This window comes from Balaenoptera borealis (assembly GCF_965194805.1).
Source record: "Balaenoptera borealis genome assembly, chromosome: 2".
Classification (NCBI taxonomy): Eukaryota; Metazoa; Chordata; class Mammalia; order Artiodactyla; family Balaenopteridae; genus Balaenoptera; species Balaenoptera borealis.
In genome coordinates this window covers 106,503,131-106,521,221 of record NC_138867.1, presented here as the reverse complement: position 1 = coordinate 106,521,221, position 18,091 = coordinate 106,503,131, and the positions used below count along the sequence as shown (strand labels likewise).

At 40.0% G+C, this 18,091-nt stretch overlaps 1 protein-coding gene across 1 annotated transcript in view; it reads left to right on the top strand.

The window, feature by feature from the left end:
• ALDH7A1 (aldehyde dehydrogenase 7 family member A1) overlaps positions 1-17,438 on the top strand; it is a 38,355-nt gene extending 20,917 nt beyond the window's left edge. The window contains exons 10-18 of the mRNA XM_082380712.1: positions 1,132-1,173; positions 3,090-3,184; positions 5,176-5,260; positions 6,403-6,509; positions 9,288-9,404; positions 10,504-10,601; positions 11,219-11,292; positions 14,152-14,227; positions 15,847-17,438. Of these exons, the coding sequence (XP_082236838.1) occupies positions 1,132-1,173; positions 3,090-3,184; positions 5,176-5,260; positions 6,403-6,509; positions 9,288-9,404; positions 10,504-10,601; positions 11,219-11,292; positions 14,152-14,227; positions 15,847-15,901 (749 nt within the window). The 3' untranslated portion in view covers positions 15,902-17,438. The remainder of the gene's footprint in view (positions 1-1,131; positions 1,174-3,089; positions 3,185-5,175; positions 5,261-6,402; positions 6,510-9,287; positions 9,405-10,503; positions 10,602-11,218; positions 11,293-14,151; positions 14,228-15,846) is intronic.
• The last annotated feature ends 653 nt before the right edge of the window (positions 17,439-18,091 follow it).

Below are 18,091 nucleotides of genomic sequence, written 5' to 3'. Positions count from 1 at the left end.
AAACCAAAACATAAAACAGAAACAGTATTGTAACAAATTCAATAAACACTTTAAAAATGGTCCACATTAAAAAAAAAAAAAAAAAACTTAAAAAGGGCACACAAAAAAGTGAAAAGAACAACCTATAGAATGGGAGAAAATATTTAGAAATCCTTTATCTGATAAGGGATTTGTGTCTAGAATATATAAAGAATTCTTACAATTCAGTAATATAAAAGACAACCCAATTAAAAAATGGGCAAGCATTTGATTAGATTATTTCTTCAAAGATAAACAAATGGCCAGTTAAGTATGTGCAGTGGTGCTCAAGATCGTTAATCCTGCTTCTCCCACTAGCAGATACTGTCCTCCTCCCTACCCCTCCTTTTAACTCAAATCGGTAGTTTGTAGTTCTCGTATAAGTAGTACCATTAGTAGGATTACAATTCTTAAATGATACATCTGCCTGTCTTAAGTTGTAGGTGCTTTTCCTGGAGGGGGTTGGTGGTTTTGAACATAGTTAGGGAGCACATAGAGAATTGGAAGGATATGGAAGGTGGAGATGGAATTGTCAGATTACAGATTGTAATACTGTATTCTTGGGAAATTGTCATACAATTTTCCAAGTGACTGCACCATTTCATACTAACTGTTTGGAGTTTTGGGGGATATAATTTCAAACTTAGAGAAATTCCATGGCTAATACAAGGAATTCCCATATACCCTTTAATGAGTTTTACCAACTGTACCATTTTTAAAATCACTTTCTCTCTAGCAACACACACACACACACACACACAAACACATATATATTGTGAGAGCATATTTTTGAACCTTTTGAGAAAATTGAAGACATTGTATTCCTTTACCACTAAATGTGTTTTGTGTATTTCCTAAGAACAAGGACATTCTATCATATAACCATGATACAATTATTAAAATCAGGAATCTAGACATTGATGCGATGCTCATGCTTTTTTTTTTTTCCCTTGAAAATTTTTTTTAATTGAGTTACAGTTTATTTTATGTTCATGCTATGTTTTAAATCAGAAAATAAATTAAAACAATTGGGATAGGCTATGATTTGAGGCCGTGTAGCTGTGTGCGTTAAACAATGAAATAGGAATTAATTTGTGTTTATATATTTTAAAGGGAGAAGTTTATTAGAACTTGGAGGAAACAATGCAATTATAGGTAAGGCTGCCTTTTCTTCTTTGTTTGCGTGATTTCTGTTTAGAATATCTTCAGTAGCCATCCTGAATGTATAGAACTTGTGTAAGAACTCATCCCTTTTATGTTGTGTGTGTGTCTAAGATCTAATTCCCATGCTTAGGAACTTTCCTTGTGAGACAGGACACATGGTTTGAAGGCAGAGATAACTAGGAGGGAAAGGCGTTCATGTTCGGAAAATGTTACCTGGGGCTTAGAATCTGTGTATGAGACTTTCTAATGTGTCATTGTTTCTTATTTTCCTTCTGTTTTTTGAAAACTGGCCACATGTTTCTCTAGAATAAATAAATAACTCTTATGTGACCTGCTCTTCCCAAAAACATTAGTTTGTCTTCAGTGGGGTATTGAATGCTTTTACATTGGGAAGGAACACTTCCTTAAGGCATTTTATCATTTACCTATAGTCACAAAAGGAAATAGTCTACCAGCCTAACTTCTGGATAATATAATGAACATCAGTTGGTTGAGACTTCATAGAATCATGAATTTTATGGTAAAAACTTGCTAATTGTATATTGCCATCATTATCATCATGTTTAAATGCTTATGTGTTGTGGGGTACACCAGAGATATAAAAATTATATGGTGAAGGGTTTGTTTTGGATGAACTTCTGATTTTGTAGAAGAGAGAGTTGATTAGAAAATATAGTTAGCGTTTATTGATCAGTGGGTATGTGCCAGGCACTGTGCTCAGTTTTTTCATATGCAATAAGTCATTTAATCCCCAAAGTAACCCCATGAGGCAGATACCTTTATTAATCTTATTTGAAGGTTACACCCCGAGGCTTAAAATGATTATGTGCCTGAAGTGACAGAGCCAGCATTTGTATCCTGGCAATCAGACCCCAGAGCGTAGCTCTCTTCCTAAAACTCCTTACTATCGTCCATTAGTACCCCAGATAATATTATCCCATTTTATGGATGAGGAAACTGAGGCTTAAAAAGTTAAAATAGCACAATGAATAAGTGGTGGTGATGGATAAGAACTTTGGTCTGTTTGGTTGTGTAATCCACCTTCTTAACCATGATGCTAGTCTGAGAATGCTCTTAGACTGGACAGGGGGAAATTGAAGATGTAAGAGGGAATTGGGACTGTAAGTTTCTGGAAGGGATAGAAAGGAAGGAATTATAAGTAATACAATGGATCAATGGAAGGGTAACCTTGTAAAGACTATGCTGGTTTTTTCTTCGGAGGGCAGAAGAGGAGGAGGAAGGAATAGACAAAAGTAGAGAGCAATCTGAAAGTGATTTTGCACTGATCTCTTCAGAGATGCAGAGGAAGCAGGAAAGGGCCTTGTGTGTGATCACTTTGAGATTTTCCTCGAAGTAAATGGTGAAGTCATCTGGAGCAGGAGTAAAGGGCTGGAGGGGTTTGAGGCATTTGAAAAAGCTTCTGTAGCGGGGAGAACAAGAGGCATTTTAGGGAATGGACTGATGCAGATGAGGGTGCAGAGGTTGTTGGAGAGCTTGGTTTGATGGTGGTAATAAATCAGAAGGATCCCACTGACTTCTCTATGGGCCCAGGGAAGCTGCCATCTAAATGGGCGGTGGGGTTGAGACTGGAGGCAAGTAAAACTGACAAAGACGGTGGTGCTCTTAGAGAAGAGACCACATGAAGGTGCAGAGAAGGCTCAGTCAGCATCAGAAACTTCAGAGAGGTGAAAGATGAAGAGGTCAGAGGAGGGGGAGCTCATCGCTCTATTCTCATATCATTTTCTTTGGGAGAAAAGTTGCCTCTGTGGTATGAACTTGCTTATTTTACAAGGATAGTTCTGGCGTTCTCTCACTGCGCTTTCTAAAGGCATCATCTTATACCAGTTAGTAAAGTACCTCGTCTGCCTACCTCACGACACTGATGGGTGTGTTTCTGCTTCCCCAAGCTTTTGAGGATTCGGACCTCAGCTTAGTCGTTCCCTCAGCTCTATTTGCAGCCGTGGGGACAGCCGGCCAGAGGTGTACCACTGCGAGGCGCCTGGTGAGTGTGTCTGCATGGGCCCGTGAGAGTGTCCTCCTCTTCCAACGCTGCTTTTCAACACACTGTACTGTTAAGGAGGTGTCGTAGAAACGCTGCTAGAAACGTGTATTCCCTGGATGTGGTTGGCAAACATGTGGCCCTGCTGCTCTGTTCTGTGCTCGTGGCAGATGCTGCTGGTCAGCGAGGGGCTCTGCCTTACCTCCCCAAGCTGAACGTGGTCCAGTCCTCATTGACTGGAGTTGGACGTGGGTGATGAGACCTGCTTTCAGTCCTACACCTAGAACAATGTGGACAAAGTCCCATGTCACTTAGAGCATAAAGCAAGATAAACATTTGAAAAATTTACAACTGTTTGCTAAAAGGTAGACAGTCTTAGCTTTCTTGTAAAAACATTTTAAGTGGTAAAATATTTTAAAAAATTAAAAATTTTTGGCTTATAGGTCAAGTCTTAGATTTGACTTGATGTGACATAGTTTATTGGAAAGTAAATATATGTGCGTTCTCTCTATATAAGTGTATAAGTCCTCATGCATGTATATAGGACACATTAATATTAAGTGCATATGAGGAGAGTGGTTTCGCTTCAGTGTTCGGGGTTTGGGGAGTTTAATCTCCACACTTAGATTTGAGCTAGATTTTAAAATGTTTTTGTGTGGGATACAACCTTGATTTTCATGACTCATGCTATTGAAAAACTGGGCCAAACAAGTTTTGATTAGGTAGAAAATTTGGCTAAATTGCCTTTTAAAAAATTATTATTGTTGAGTTTTCCTCCTGTAATTAAAAAAAAAAACAAACAGTTTACAATTGAATTATGGAGGAATTGGCTTTGGGTTTTTCCTCTCACCCACAATGAGTATGAACAAATTTTTTATAAGGTTGACATAATCTAAGTTAATTAGAATAGATAAGAAATATAGGGAAATTAAGTCTTTACTTTTGCCATAACTTTGCATATTCACTTTTTCCTGTATTTTACAATGAATGAATATCAATCTTTCCTTTGTTTTTATATTACTCAGTTGACGTGGTATGAACTGCGGTATGAACTTGCTTGTTTTACAAGGATAGTTCTAACGTTCTCTTACTGCACTTTCTTTTTTTTTTTTTTTTTCCTATTTATTTCTTTATTTAAATGTTGCTCTGCGGATTTAACCGGCAGAAACCCAGAGCCTGCACTTTCTAAAGGCATCATCTTATACCAGTTAGTAAAGTACCTTATCTGCCTACTACGATAGAATATCTAAGCTACGATGTTTGTGAAGTATTTACAATTTATTGAATTTGTTCACCTTAAACATTTATTACCTTAAGGCTAAGAAGGAAACAGGGGTACTCCAAAAGATTATAATCTTATTTACATGGTAAACTATGAAATGACATAAAAGTCAAGCATTTCTTTATTTGGTCAACCTTTATTTTTCCTTTGTGTCCTGGAGCAAATATACATAGCCATGCTTTATATTTAGTGTCAAATATTGGAGGATACTGTTAGTCATAACCCAAATCAATTTTTGTAGGGACTGTAGTGGTATACAGAAAAATCCATTCCAGTACTATGGACCTCTCTGTGATTTATCGTTAGCCCTCTGTATCCATGGTTCTTCCAAATCTGCAGATGCAACCAATTGGGAACCATGTAGTCCTGTAGCATTTACTCTCGAAAAATATTTTTATACAGGTGGACCCGTGCAGTTCAAACCCATGTTGTTCAAGGGTCAACTGTATAAATCAGTACTGTTAAGAAAAATTGAGGGAATTCCCTGGCGGTCCAGTGGTTAGGACTCTGCGCTTTCACTGCTGAGGGTGCGGGTTCAATCCCTGGTTGGGGAACTAAGACCTACAAGCTGTGCACCACGGCCAAAAAAAAAAAAAGGCTGGGGGGAAAAAAATTAAAATTGTGCATTTTTAACAATTTCGTACATTTATATGTGCTATTTAATAGTCCATTTATATGTACTAATCCCTTGAATGTTTCTTTTTTCATTTAGTTTTTACATGAAAGCATTCATGATGAAGTTGTTAATAGACTTAAAAAGGCCTATGCACAGATCCGTGTTGGGAACCCGTGGGACTGTGAGTATCTGGTTGATTCCAAAGATGTTCCTTTTTGACACATGGTGTTATAAGAGTTTCTGATTTTCTACTTTTATTTTTTTCCCTTTCCTGAGAGGCCCGAGGGAATACAAAGCAGTTTATTTTGCATTTGGGGTGACATGTCTGCTCCTAGGTTAGGATCTGAGTGCTTGATGTGGGCCGGTGGGTGAGCTTGGGAGATGGTATTGAGATGGGATGAGTTTGAGAAGCTTTTCCCTCTTCACTTTCCTCCTCCCAGATACCGCCATCCTCCCTCATGCAAGGTTGCAAGAGTCACCTGCCTGACTTTTCTGCTTCCACTTCTGCCTTCCACCATAACCAAAGTAATTTTTAAAAATGTAATTAAATAATTTACTCTCTTGCTAAAAACACTCATTGCTGTTTGACTAAAACTTGGATGGCTTTTGAGACCCTTTTTGCAAGTTCACAGTCTTTCGTGATCTGACCTCGGCCGTGTCCCCGCCCGCCTTCTGGACCCGCTGTGCACCATTTGCCCCGTTGCTCCCTGAGCTCCAGCTTCTCCAACCTTCTTTCAGTGCTCCAGACATTCCAGGCTCTGCCCTGCTGGAATTGCTCTTTGCCCAGCCCTTCCCACCTCCTCGCTGAGGCCTACCTCTATCTTCCTTCTTCCTCTGTCCCACGGTCCCCTTTAATGCTCTGGTTTCTGGCAGCCATACAGAGGGAGCATCAGCCTCTTCCCCTTAAATTGTTCACCGACTGCAGGTTCTGTGAAGTTCTTAGAGAATGATCACCCTGTAATGAATAAGCAGAGCTTATATTTTTACTGCAGTACTCTGTGGAATTGACAGCTCTTTCCCTAGATTTGGCCCTCCATGTTTCTGTATAGAAAGCTTATGAGGACCCAGCCATACCTTCTTTTTTGCATATCTTCTGTGGCTGCTTTTGCACTACATTGGCAGAATTGAGTAGTTGTGGCAGAGACCACATGTCATGCAAAGCATTAAATAGTTACCGTCCGGCTCTTTGCAGAGAAAAGTTGCTGACTCCTGCTCTAAACTGAGGGGATATATGAAGGGATTGGTCTGTTCATTGGGAAAGCTGTTTAATTATAAAATGATGCCAGTTAGGGTGAAATGAAGAGCATTCCTTTTTCTTTCCAGCTAATGTTCTCTATGGGCCACTCCACACCAAACAGGCAGTGAGCATGTTTCTTGGAGCAGTGGAGGAAGCAAAGAAAGAAGGTGGCACCGTGGTCTATGGTGGCAAGGTAATGACAACTTGAGATCAGGAGTGACAAGTTCTTTCTTTTCCTTTCGCACAAGCAGGGCTCCGGGTAAATTGATGAAGGGTGCCTGACTGCCACTTTTCTTTTCTCCATCCCTTTTATAACGGGGAAATACATATTTTAAAGAATGGCAATGTAACGTGAATGGAACATTTCTGGAAAGACACAACTCAGAGCCAGGGTTGCCTTTGAATTGAGTCCCTGGGAATTTGTATGGAAGGGAGACCTCTTTTTCATGGTACAGAAGACTGTATTTAGTGCAATTTAAAATCCGTATTTAGTAGTGATTATTAAGTCATTTAAGGCAGGGAATCAAAAAAAAATACATACCAAAAGCATTTTTAACACATATTACTATTGTCGATGAAAAATTAGTTGATTTATGAAAGAAATGGAAATTTTTATTTGAGCCAAATTGAGGATTATAACCCGGGAACAGCACCTCAGAAAGCTCCGAGAACCGTTCTGTCTGTTAGAAGTCAAGGCAGTTATATAAGTTTTTTAGACAGAGGGCGGTACATTGAATGACGTATCTTTGACAGTTTACACAATCTAGATCTAAGCTTCATCATGGCCCCTTACAAGATAAGGAATGTTACCTTTTAAGGAGTTGTCTTGGTGGTGCTAGGAGAATGTTGCTGTTTATGGTTGAGCAGGTATTTCTGCCGATGGGGAGGTTTGGTTGATGCATGACACAGATACACAGTGCACAGTTGAGGGGAGAGAGGAGGCCATAGGGCAGAGAAAGTTTTTTTTTTTTTTTTTTTTAATTATTAGCACCTTTAATTATTATTTATTTATTTATTTGGCTGTGTTGGGTCTTCGTTTCTTTGCGAGGGCTTCCTCTAGCTGCGGCAAGCGGGGGCCACTCTTCATCGTAGTGCGCGGGCCTCTCACTATCGTGGCCTCTCTTGTTGCGGAGCACAGGCTCCAGACGCGCAGGTTCAGTAGTTGTGGCTCACGGGCCTAGTTGCTCCGCGGCATGTGGGACCTTCCCAGACCAGGGCTCGAACCCGTGTCCCCTGCATTAGCAGGCAGATTCTCAACCACTGCGCCACCAGGGAAGCCCCAGAGAAAGTTTTTGATGTTTAAATTTTTCTTGTCTTGCCATAAAATATGAATTTCATTTCACACTATATTTGTTTGATTCTTGAGATGTAGATTCAAGGCGTTTTCTTCATGTATGATAGGAATTTGTCTTCATCCTTGAATAAGCTATACATATAATTTATTATCTACAATTTATTTTCACTTCTTTAAAAATCACTGAAAACTGAGTCTCTTGCAAAGCTCTCTGAGAAGCAGAATCCTTCTCCCTAGTCTCTCAACATTGACATACCCACATCTCATTGGATAGAGATGTGTATGTGTATTTGTACTTTTTGTTACTTACCTTGAGTTTTTTTAAGCATTTAACTTAATCTTTAGAAGTAGCTCTTTTTTCCCCTTTGTGTAATATTTACTTAAGTTACATAATGCAATATGGTATTGTGATAACAAATACAGCTGTCACATACAGGGTTGGGAGTAAATACAGATGACTCTTGGTAAATGTACAGCTCAGAGGGTGAGAGCAGAATTACACAGTCACCCTGGAGAGCTGACCACCAGCCAAGCAGCTTGCTGCAGGCATCAGAATATTTTATAGCAGTTAAGTGGAGATGAACTAGTAATTTGGTTATGTGGAGGTTAGTTAGGAGAGTGTCTATAGTATACCCTTTTAGAGCATTTGATTTCTGTATTAATGTGTTCGTTTGCTAGGGCTGCCATAGCAAAATATCACAGACTGGGTGGCTAAAACAACAAATTTGTCTCACAGTTCTGGAAGCTGAGTCGCAAATCAAGGTGCTGGCCGGGTTGGTTCTTCCTGGTGAGGCCTCCGTCCCTGGCTTGCAGACGGCCACCTTCTCTCCATGTCCTCACATGGCCTTTCCTCCCTGCCTGGAGATAGGAGGTCCCTGGTGTCTCTTCCTCTTCTTAGGAGGAATTATTTCTATCTGATTAGGGCCTCACCCACATGACCTCATTTAACTTTACCTCCTTAAAGGTCCTGTCTCCATATTTAGTCATAATGGGAGCGGGGTGGGTTTAAAGCTTCAACATAAGAATTTGGGGGTGTGGATATGGGCACAATACAGTTTGTAACAGAACAGGTATGGATTACCTCTTTTAAAATTATGTGAAGTTAAAAATAACCACCTGTAACAGCGTTTTTTCACTGTAACTTGGTCATGATGCATGGCACAGCTCTCTATCCTTGACTCCTTTTTTCTATTTTTTTTTCTGACCAACTATGTTAGAACCAATAAGAGGCAGAGAAAATTTTCATTCATGATGGGAAGTCATTTTGGAGAAATAATTCACTTATAAATGGTGTTTATTTTTTTTTCTCAAAATTATAAACAAAGATGGTATCCTCTGACTCCAAGAACCAGAAAACAAAATGCTCTTGTTTTTTTTTTTTTAAATAAATTTTATTTATTTATTTATTTATTTATGGCTGCGTTGGGTCCTCATTGCTGCACGCGGGCCCCCTCCAGTTGCGGCGAGCGGGAGCCACTCTTCGTTGTGGTGTGTGGGCTTCTCATTGCGGTGGCTTCTCTTGTTGTGGAGCACGGGCCCAGTTGCTCCGCGGCATGTGGGATCCTCCCAGACCAGGGCTTGAGCCCATGTCCCCTGCACCGGCAGGCAGACTCCTAACCACTGCACCACCAAGGAAGTCCAAAATGCTCTTGTTTTTATTTCCTTTCTCTACTGCAGGTTATGGATCGCCCTGGAAATTATGTAGAACCGACAATTGTTACAGGCCTTGACCACAACGCAACCATTGTACACACAGAGACTTTTGCCCCGATTCTTTATGTGTTTAAATTCAAGGTAAAAAAATGGATTCCTTTTCTCTTTTCTCTAGTTCAACATTGAAACAAATGAGAAGACTAGGAGAAAATAAAGGCATATTAAATTTCACTCAGGCTTTAGGGAGGTTTTAGAAAGTCACTCCGATTAGTAAAGATTTGAAGGTTAAGGACAAACTATGATGAGGTGAGCACTTTAAACAGTAGAGCATAAGCTAGCTGCCAGGGGAATTAAGACAAGTAGAGGGCCAACATTGAAATTTATGGGGAACGTGGCCCTCATCACCTGTATCAGCTATGTTGATACAGTTGAGCTGTGTGGACTATGAAGTCAGCTTCTGCACAAAAGGGACCAGGTAGTTTGATAGTCTGAGTAGTCTGAGTGCTAAGTATCAGTGGACAAAATGAGAAGATACAAGGGCAATTTGTAGACATACAATTACAATTTGTATCAGAGGACAGGCTGCAGAGGTTTTAACAGGTAAAGGTAACTAGAGGGTCTCCTTCCCAGCACGTGACAGGCCCTACCATGCCAGCAGATGTCTAGAGATTGAATCAAGGCTTGGCTATGCCATGATTAACAGTTAAAAGATAATGAGACTTATACCTTGTTGCAATTATATGATTGCATTAATTAAAATCTTGCTTTAAGTTGTCTATTATTATTTCACATAATGTGACTACAGAGTATAATTTCATGTTTTGTCTTGTGTCTGTGTGTTTGACTGTGAGTTCCTGAGCAAGTCATTTAGCCTCTCTTGCCTAATCTGTACAATAGGGATAATACAGAGCCTGTGTCATTGGGTGAGGATTAAATGTATAAATGCTTGCTCAATGCCTAGGTCAGTGTGTTGCACATAGTAAGAGCTCAGTAAATAACAGCTCTGATACATAGTGGCTTGAATGGAAGAATGTACTCATGTTTTTCTCGAAGTTGAGGTAAGGGGAAAATCCCACAAAACACGGTACAAGATAAACAGAATTAGGAAGATGTTGACTCCTTAGTTTCCTTTTGTGCACTAAAATTATACTGGTAAATTTCACGAAATGAGTTTACCATTAGTTAATTTGGACCTGAACAGTGTGTATCATCTAACAGCTTTCAATGTCTGTCCTTTTAGAATGAAGACGAGGTCTTTGCATGGAATAATGAAGTAAAACAGGGACTTTCAAGCAGCATCTTTACCAAGGATTTGGGCAGAATCTTTCGCTGGCTTGGGTATAACTTTGTCTATTTTGAAAACTTACGTTAAGTCTGAGTTGTGTGGTGAATGGGCTATAAAAAAAGAAAATGAAACCATCACAGGTGAAAATATTTTTTTTAATAAATTTATTTATTTATATTTTTAAATTTTGGCTGCATTGGGTCTTCGTTGCTGCGTGAGGGCTTTCTCTAGCTGCAGCGCGCGGGGGCTACACTTCATAGCGGTTGTGGTGCACGGGCTTTTCATTGCGGTGGCTTCTCTTGTTGCGGAGCGTGGGCTCAGTAGTTGTGGCTCTCGGGCTCTAGAGCACAGGCTCAGTAGTTGTGGCTCACGGGCTTAGTTGCTCCGTGGCATGTGGGATCTTCCTGGACCAGGGATCAAACCCGTGTCCCCTGCATTGGCAGGCGGATTCTTAACCACTGTACCACCAGGGAAGTACCCTATTTTTTTTTTCTTTTTTTTTTTTGTTTAGCATTGAGAGTCTTAGAGGTTTTGTTTGGATTATTTATTCATATCTGTACATTTGTTTTGTGTGTGTGTGTGTGTGTGTGTGTATGTTTTTCCTTTTTCTTTTTCTTTTTTTTTACTTTCACATATTTTGCTTTCATTTTGCCTCCCTTTTTACACACAGCCCAAAAGGATCAGACTGTGGCATTGTAAACGTCAACATTCCAACGAGTGGGGCTGAGATTGGAGGTGCATTTGGTACGTAGAGAATCCTTTCTCCTTTTTCATGTTGGGCAGTTTATTAGTCTGCCGGGGCTGCCATAACAAAATACCAGACTGGGTGGCTCAAACAATAGAAATGTGTTTTCTCACATTCCTGGAGGCTGGAAGTCCAAGATCAAGGTGTTGGCAGGTTTGGTTTTTCCTGAGGCCTCTCTTCTGGCGTGTAGATGGCCGCCTTCCTCCTGTGTCCTCCCATGGCCTGTTCTCTGTGCACGTACATCCCTGGTGTCTCTTTATCTTCTTATAAGGACATTAGTCCTATTGGCTTAAAACCCCACCTTTATGACTTCATTTAACCTTCATTACGTCCTTAAGGGCCCTGTTGCCAAATACAGCCAGCCACGCTCTAAGGAATTGGAGGTTAGGGCTTCAACCTGTGAAATTGGGGCAGGGGGAACACAATTTAGTCCATAACAGGCGGCAAAGAAAAAGCACTAGTATTTTAGAAAAGTTTGACCAAGACACTGAAATAATAATCTTACCTGGTCTGACATGGTCGAGAGAGTTATGCTCTGTATTCAGAGTTGTTGTCCAAGGTCCTGCATTTTATTCTCAGATGCAGCATCGTGTTAGAACAGGGGCCCTTTACCTGAATTATGTGAACCCCTGAGATGGCATCTGTTTTCTTGGGAGACGCTTGAAGACCCCAAAAAGATTAAGAACCTCTGCTTTAAAGCCAGAAAATTTCACATGAAAAATTCTGGTTTTTATTTGCAAAGTGGGCATAGTAAATATTACACATTATCTTTTATGTTAGATAAAATATTGATTTGTTTCTTTTCATTGGGCCCAGCTCCTCTTTTCTCTTAATGAGCCTAGGGCTCTTGATGCTTAAACTTAGTGCTCATAGTAAAAGTTTTTGTTTGTTTTTTTTTTAAAAAGGGCTTCCCAACAATCATATATTAACTTATTAAAAATTATCCAAAATATAGTAAAAACAGATTGCATTATTTATATATATGTACACACACAGAAGTAAAACAAACATACATTACTACCTGTAAAAATTTAAATAATTAGAAGCCTTCTTTTATACATTTTAAAGCAGTGGGCAATTACTGTTCAGCGTACAGACATTGATAGACGTTCCTGATTTCAGTTTAGCCTTTTATCTCTGCGCTCCACTATTAAGTGAGTGTCTGTTCCTTCTGTAGGCCTTCAGTCCCTGTTTCCAGCCCATGCCTTCTCTCTCCAATTGACTCTTTTATTTCAGCCTTTACAGTTAATTCCTAAAGTTTTTAAAAAGTCTCATAATGCAAAAAGCAGTTCTGCCCCATACTTTGGTCTTCCTCCTGCTTTCCCAGAGGCAGCTACTTTGAGATTCTTACTGAAGGAAAAAGGAAATTGACCTTTGAATTTACTTCAGTTTTTCTAAATAATGTGCTTTAACTGCTCTTTCACAACTTTAGACATTATGTACTGACCCTTTGTTATCATAGATTAACTTTCTTAAACTCTCCCTCTCTTTTCCTGTGAGACATTATTGCACAGGGTGAGGTCTAGAGGAAACCAGATACTAAGTATCTGGCTCCTAAGTCTTCTCCCAGTGTAGTAGTCACAGAAGATGTGCTTAATTCTTCCTGCATTGGATTGTGACAACATACGTGAAACATTGTCTACCAGCAAAGCATAGAGACTCAGTACCCAAGGCTTTTATTGGGGGTCGGTCACACAGGCAACCTCTGCCTAAGCACCCAAATTCCAGACTCCCTGAAGGAAAGCAGGTATTTAACATAAACCACATTGTTTGCTCAATGAGACAGTGTAGGGAACTGTTTAGCCTACAAGTTTCCAGATGCCAGCAACATTGTAAGCAGACCTGCTATGTCTTTTCTGCACAGATTGTAAATTTTTCTCAGCCTTTGGAAGCTATAACTTACTTGTCTTCTGGTTTCCATTACTGTGGTTGAAAAGCCCAATCCACTTTGATTTCTGATCTTTTTTTCTCCCATTTCAAAAAATTTGGGGTCTGTTATTTATGTCTGATGTTCTGAAATTCTTCAGTAATATGCCTCAATGGAGATCTTGGTAAACATTTTTGTTGGACAGTCAATGGGCCAGTAATTGGCCTTAGCTTTGGGACTCAGTTTTTAGTTCTGGGAAGTTTTTGATAGTTTTATTTTGTTTTGATAGTGTTTCTTTGACATTTTTTTCCCTTTGATTTTTCTGTATTTTAATTTCTAGAACTCCTATTATTTGAATGTTATCTCTTGAAGAATTATCTAATTGTTTTATTTTTTCCCCTCTTATTTTCCATCTCGTTAGTCTTTTTGGGAGATTTCCTCAAACTTTTCTTCTAACCCTTCTGTTGTTTTTTTCTCCTCTGCTCTTACTAAAAACGATACTAAGTGTGCTTTGATGGCACACTTTTGAACAGTACCTTTTTCTTGTTTTATGGAATCATTATCTTTTTGTAACCTTTAAAAATATTAATATGACATTTAAAATTTTTTATTATAAAATCAGTTTATGTATACTGTAGAAAATTATATACAGATAAGCATAAATGGGAAAATAAAATTACATTTCCACTGTTCAGAGGTTTCCACTCTTAACACCTTGGTCTAATGGTAAGGTTTTTTTTAAGGTGCTTCCTGACATTTCTGTTTTTTTGGTTAATTCCTTTTACTTTATTTTCCAACTTAGTTCCCTTTTTCCCGTTTGGTTTGGTCTCTGTCTTTTATTTATTTGTTTGCAGAGGGGATACTCTGGCTACCTGTAAGGTAGCTGGTCAGGTAGCTCTGGTCTCCTGGTGTCTTCATTTCTGTGATCCTGAGTAGGAGCCCACACAGAGGCACTGCACGAGATTCATGAGCTGCTTGTGTATTTCTCTAGGAGGAGAGAAGCACACTGGCGGTGGCAGGGAGTCTGGTAGTGATGCCTGGAAACAGTACATGAGAAGATCTACTTGGTAAGAAAAGGCTTTGGGAAAATGGTTTGGCTTTACAGCCTCTGGAATGTGCTTCTACAGTCTCCTACTGTCTGCTCTGTGTTCGTGCAGTTTCTCTTGATTTTATGTTTCTAACATTCCACAGCTCTCCCCTGCCAGAGCATCTATTTGGTGCTATTATTTTCCTACCCATCTGTCCAGCTTCAGCTAGTGCCCAGCGCCTGACTGTGAAACCACCTCGGTAGTGGTTTCTGTCTAGAGACAGCACAGGAGCAGGACACTTGGGGTCAACCAGCAGGAGAAGGTGGAAGAGGCTGTCCTTTCAGTTTTTTTCCTTGGGTACAGTTACCACCCCTGCGGACTGCCAGGGCAGTAGGACGTGGAGGTGTGCAGGCGGGCTGCGGGCCTGGCTAGCGAGCTGGGGGATACAGCTCTGGGAATAGTGAGCACAAGCTTTGAAAGTGGATTAGCACGTTCACAGCACAAGGGTAACTGGCAAGGGAACCTGTTGCTGGGACGTTCTGGCTAGGAGCTGCTTTTTCTTTGTTTTCTGTGTTCCCTCCCTCTTTGGTAGAAATCAGTTTACCCAAGAGCAGTAAAATGGTGTGTGGGGTCAGGCCCATGTCGTGTTAGGTTGTAGAAAGAGCACAGGGTGAGGAACCCAGGACACCGTCTGTCTCGTTTACTGCTTCTCACTGGCTCTGGAACCTCTCGGGGAGAGGGGTTTCCTACACCTTCGCTCATTGTCTCCTCAGCAACTTCATGTCTGTTAGGAATTTTTTTTTCCCTCCAGCTTTATTGAGGTATAATTGACAAATAAAATCGTAGTACATTTAAAGTGTGCAACATGATTTGACATACACATACATTGTGAAAAGATTCCCACAATCAAGTTAGCACATCCTTTACCTCACAACAGTGTGTGTGTGTGTGTGTGTGTGTGTGTGTGAGTGTGTGTGAGAGAGAGAGAGAGAGAGAGAGAGAGCGAGAGAGCGAGCTTAAGATCTACTCTTAGCGAATTTCAAGTATATATCAGGAGTTTCTGAGGTGCTTTGGCTATGGCTTATTTACTCTCAGACACATGCATGCTCTTTGCCTGATTCCCATTTGTTGAAGTCAGTTATGTTCCTTTTACTTTGCTTGTGTACTTGAGATCTAGGGGACCAAGCATGTAGCTGCAGCCTTTTTGGAACCCGTCTGATGGAGACACTTCCTCTCAGGAGAAAAGCCAGATGACTGGCTAAGAGGGAATCTTTTATTTTCCAAATTATTATAGTTTTATTTTATTTCTATCAAAATGGGAATATCTGTATTTTTCTTCCTAATTCAGTACAAGTTATTGAGAGACATAAAGAAGATGAAGTTATAATCCCCATATTCTTGTGCCCTGAAAACCATGACTAACACATATGCTGTGTGTCTTTCCAGAATTTTGTGTTTCTCATTTTTTTTCTTTTATAAAACTGGATCTATACTAACGTTTTTTTGTATCCTAATTTTTTTCTTCATTAACTTCTAACTTGAATATTTGACCTTGCTAATATATGCAGATCCGACACATTTTTTTAATGGCATAAAATTTCCTCTATTATGTGTATACTATCCTTCATTTAATTTTGTTCATTTTTCCCCCTCCTTAGTACCATCAACTACAGTAAGGACCTGCCTCTGGCCCAAGGAATCAAGTTTCAGTAAAGTTGCTTTCAATTGACATTTCAAGTGTTTCAGGCATTGTTGCATCTCTTTCTTCTGAAGAAGACGAAGAAAATTACTATTTGCCTTGAATAAATGGATCATTTTGAATTTGACAGTGGTTAATCCCTTATGCTTCTGAAGCCTAAATCAAGAGACTTTTTTAAAAAATAAAAATTTTCATGACATAGCCTTAAGTAATAAAAGATAGATTAGATGGATTTTTATGTTACTAGTAGTTACTGATTTTTTTTAAACTTTAGCATTATTTTTATAATTTAGAAAAAAATAGTGCATGCCATGGTAGGAATTTGAAAAATACAGAACATAATAGGGAAGAAAATAGAAGTCTTGTCAGGAGGTGCAGGAACGGCTCCTGAGCAAGTAAAGAAATCGGTAGCAAGTACTGATTCACGTCACCCTCCTCAGCAGGTGTTGGAAAGGGTGTGATTGAAGGGAGTGTCCCTTGTTTATGGAGGACCATGGCACAGTATCCCTGTGGAACGACTTGCTGTTTAAGATGTCTGAGGGCGTTCCTCATTATCACAGCTTCTCTCGCTCAGGATGGCTTGTGTCACCACAGAAGAAATCTGGGGGGCGGACGGAGATTTTGCTCCTGCCCTACCTAGAACCTGCACCTGCGGACGACTGTGTGGAATTCTATGCAGAGCACGTCTGGATTTCTTATGCAACCTCAGACCGTCTTCCTTAGCTGTTAGGCTTCTTTAGTTGCCCTTAGGTTTGTTCTCAGAATAACCAAGCGTGTAGCAGCATGTGTTGGCGGTGAACTCGGCATAGTGCACTTTTTCTTTCCTGGGAGTCCACGTCCTTCTCTTGAGAAGCTGCCCGGGAGCTGCTGGAGTGGCTCAGCCCAGGGCCCTGCCGCGCTCACGCTGGCCCCTGCGGCTCTGTCTTCCTGGCAGCCTCCACTCCCCTGGAGGGCAGCAGCCGCCACCCCGTCGACTCCTGCCAGCCTGCACTGGGACAGAAGCCTTGCAAGAAGATGACACCTGTAGATGACCTGATGTGTCAGGATGTAGGGAGAGATTCAGACAACTGGCAAAGAATTTGGGGTTGAGTTATGACAGAGAAGCAAGCAAATGAAAAAACCAAGCAATGATAAATTTATCAGGGAAGGAAAGGTATATAACATGTTCCATGGCCCAGCTGTGACTAGTGTTCACCCAGGTATGCTGTTGTCAACCTTGAATATTAAGCCAAACATGGACGATAGGCCTTCTGAGAGCATGTTGGCAGGAAGAGTTCAGGGTTTGAAGGTAGGTCAGAGAGGCAGGCAGTTTATGTTCTGTAGTGGAAAATCAATAATGCCTAAAATTACAAAAGCAAGAAATAGGAACATAGGCTTACAGAAGATAGGGAGCTAAATTCTGAAAATACCATTGCTTCAGGAGAGGGCAAATGGGGAGTGGGGCATGGAGACAGGAGGGATTATTTTCCATAACAAGTCTTGTAGAGCTATTTGACTCTTTAAATCAAGAGAATGTATAACTTTGATTAAAAATTCAAACCAACAAAAAAATGATGTCGGAGAATCAGGTGCTTGAATCGTACGTTTCCTAACCCCCTTTCCACACCCACTCTCCCCAGCACACACAAACTGCACACTTGTGAGCTTCCCGTTATTCAACTAGGTACTCTTTAAATATCTCATGAAAGGATTGTGCTGAAAGCCAAGTTTCCTTCCCTGTGTTGAAGTACAAAATAGGTAAAAAGTATATGTGTATCAATACAAGGTTAATAAAAGCAGTTGCTTAAGAAAATTACGCAGTTTGGGCATTTGTTTAAAAAAACCTTGCTATGGTTTTTCTTTGTAAGTCATGATGTTAGGTATTGTAGCCCTGTTTTTAGTGTCTATAATACTGTCTGAAGAAAGTAAAGCACCGTTTAAAACGTTTTGAGAAACCATGTAGTAATTGGCTATTTTCATTTTGTGAAATTGAGATTAGTTTCGATTGAAATATTTTTTTAGATCCTGTTTTTTCCAAGCATATTATTTTTTAACAAGTATTTCGAAACATGAGCTGTGTTGGTGTTTTTTCAATTTTTACATTTATAATTTCTCTCCAGTCAGGTATGTATTCTCTCCAATAAGGAGGCTCTCCATCCTCCTGTGTATTTGCTAAAGCCATTCCATGGTGGCCGATATGGAATAATAATCTCTAGTACACTGGT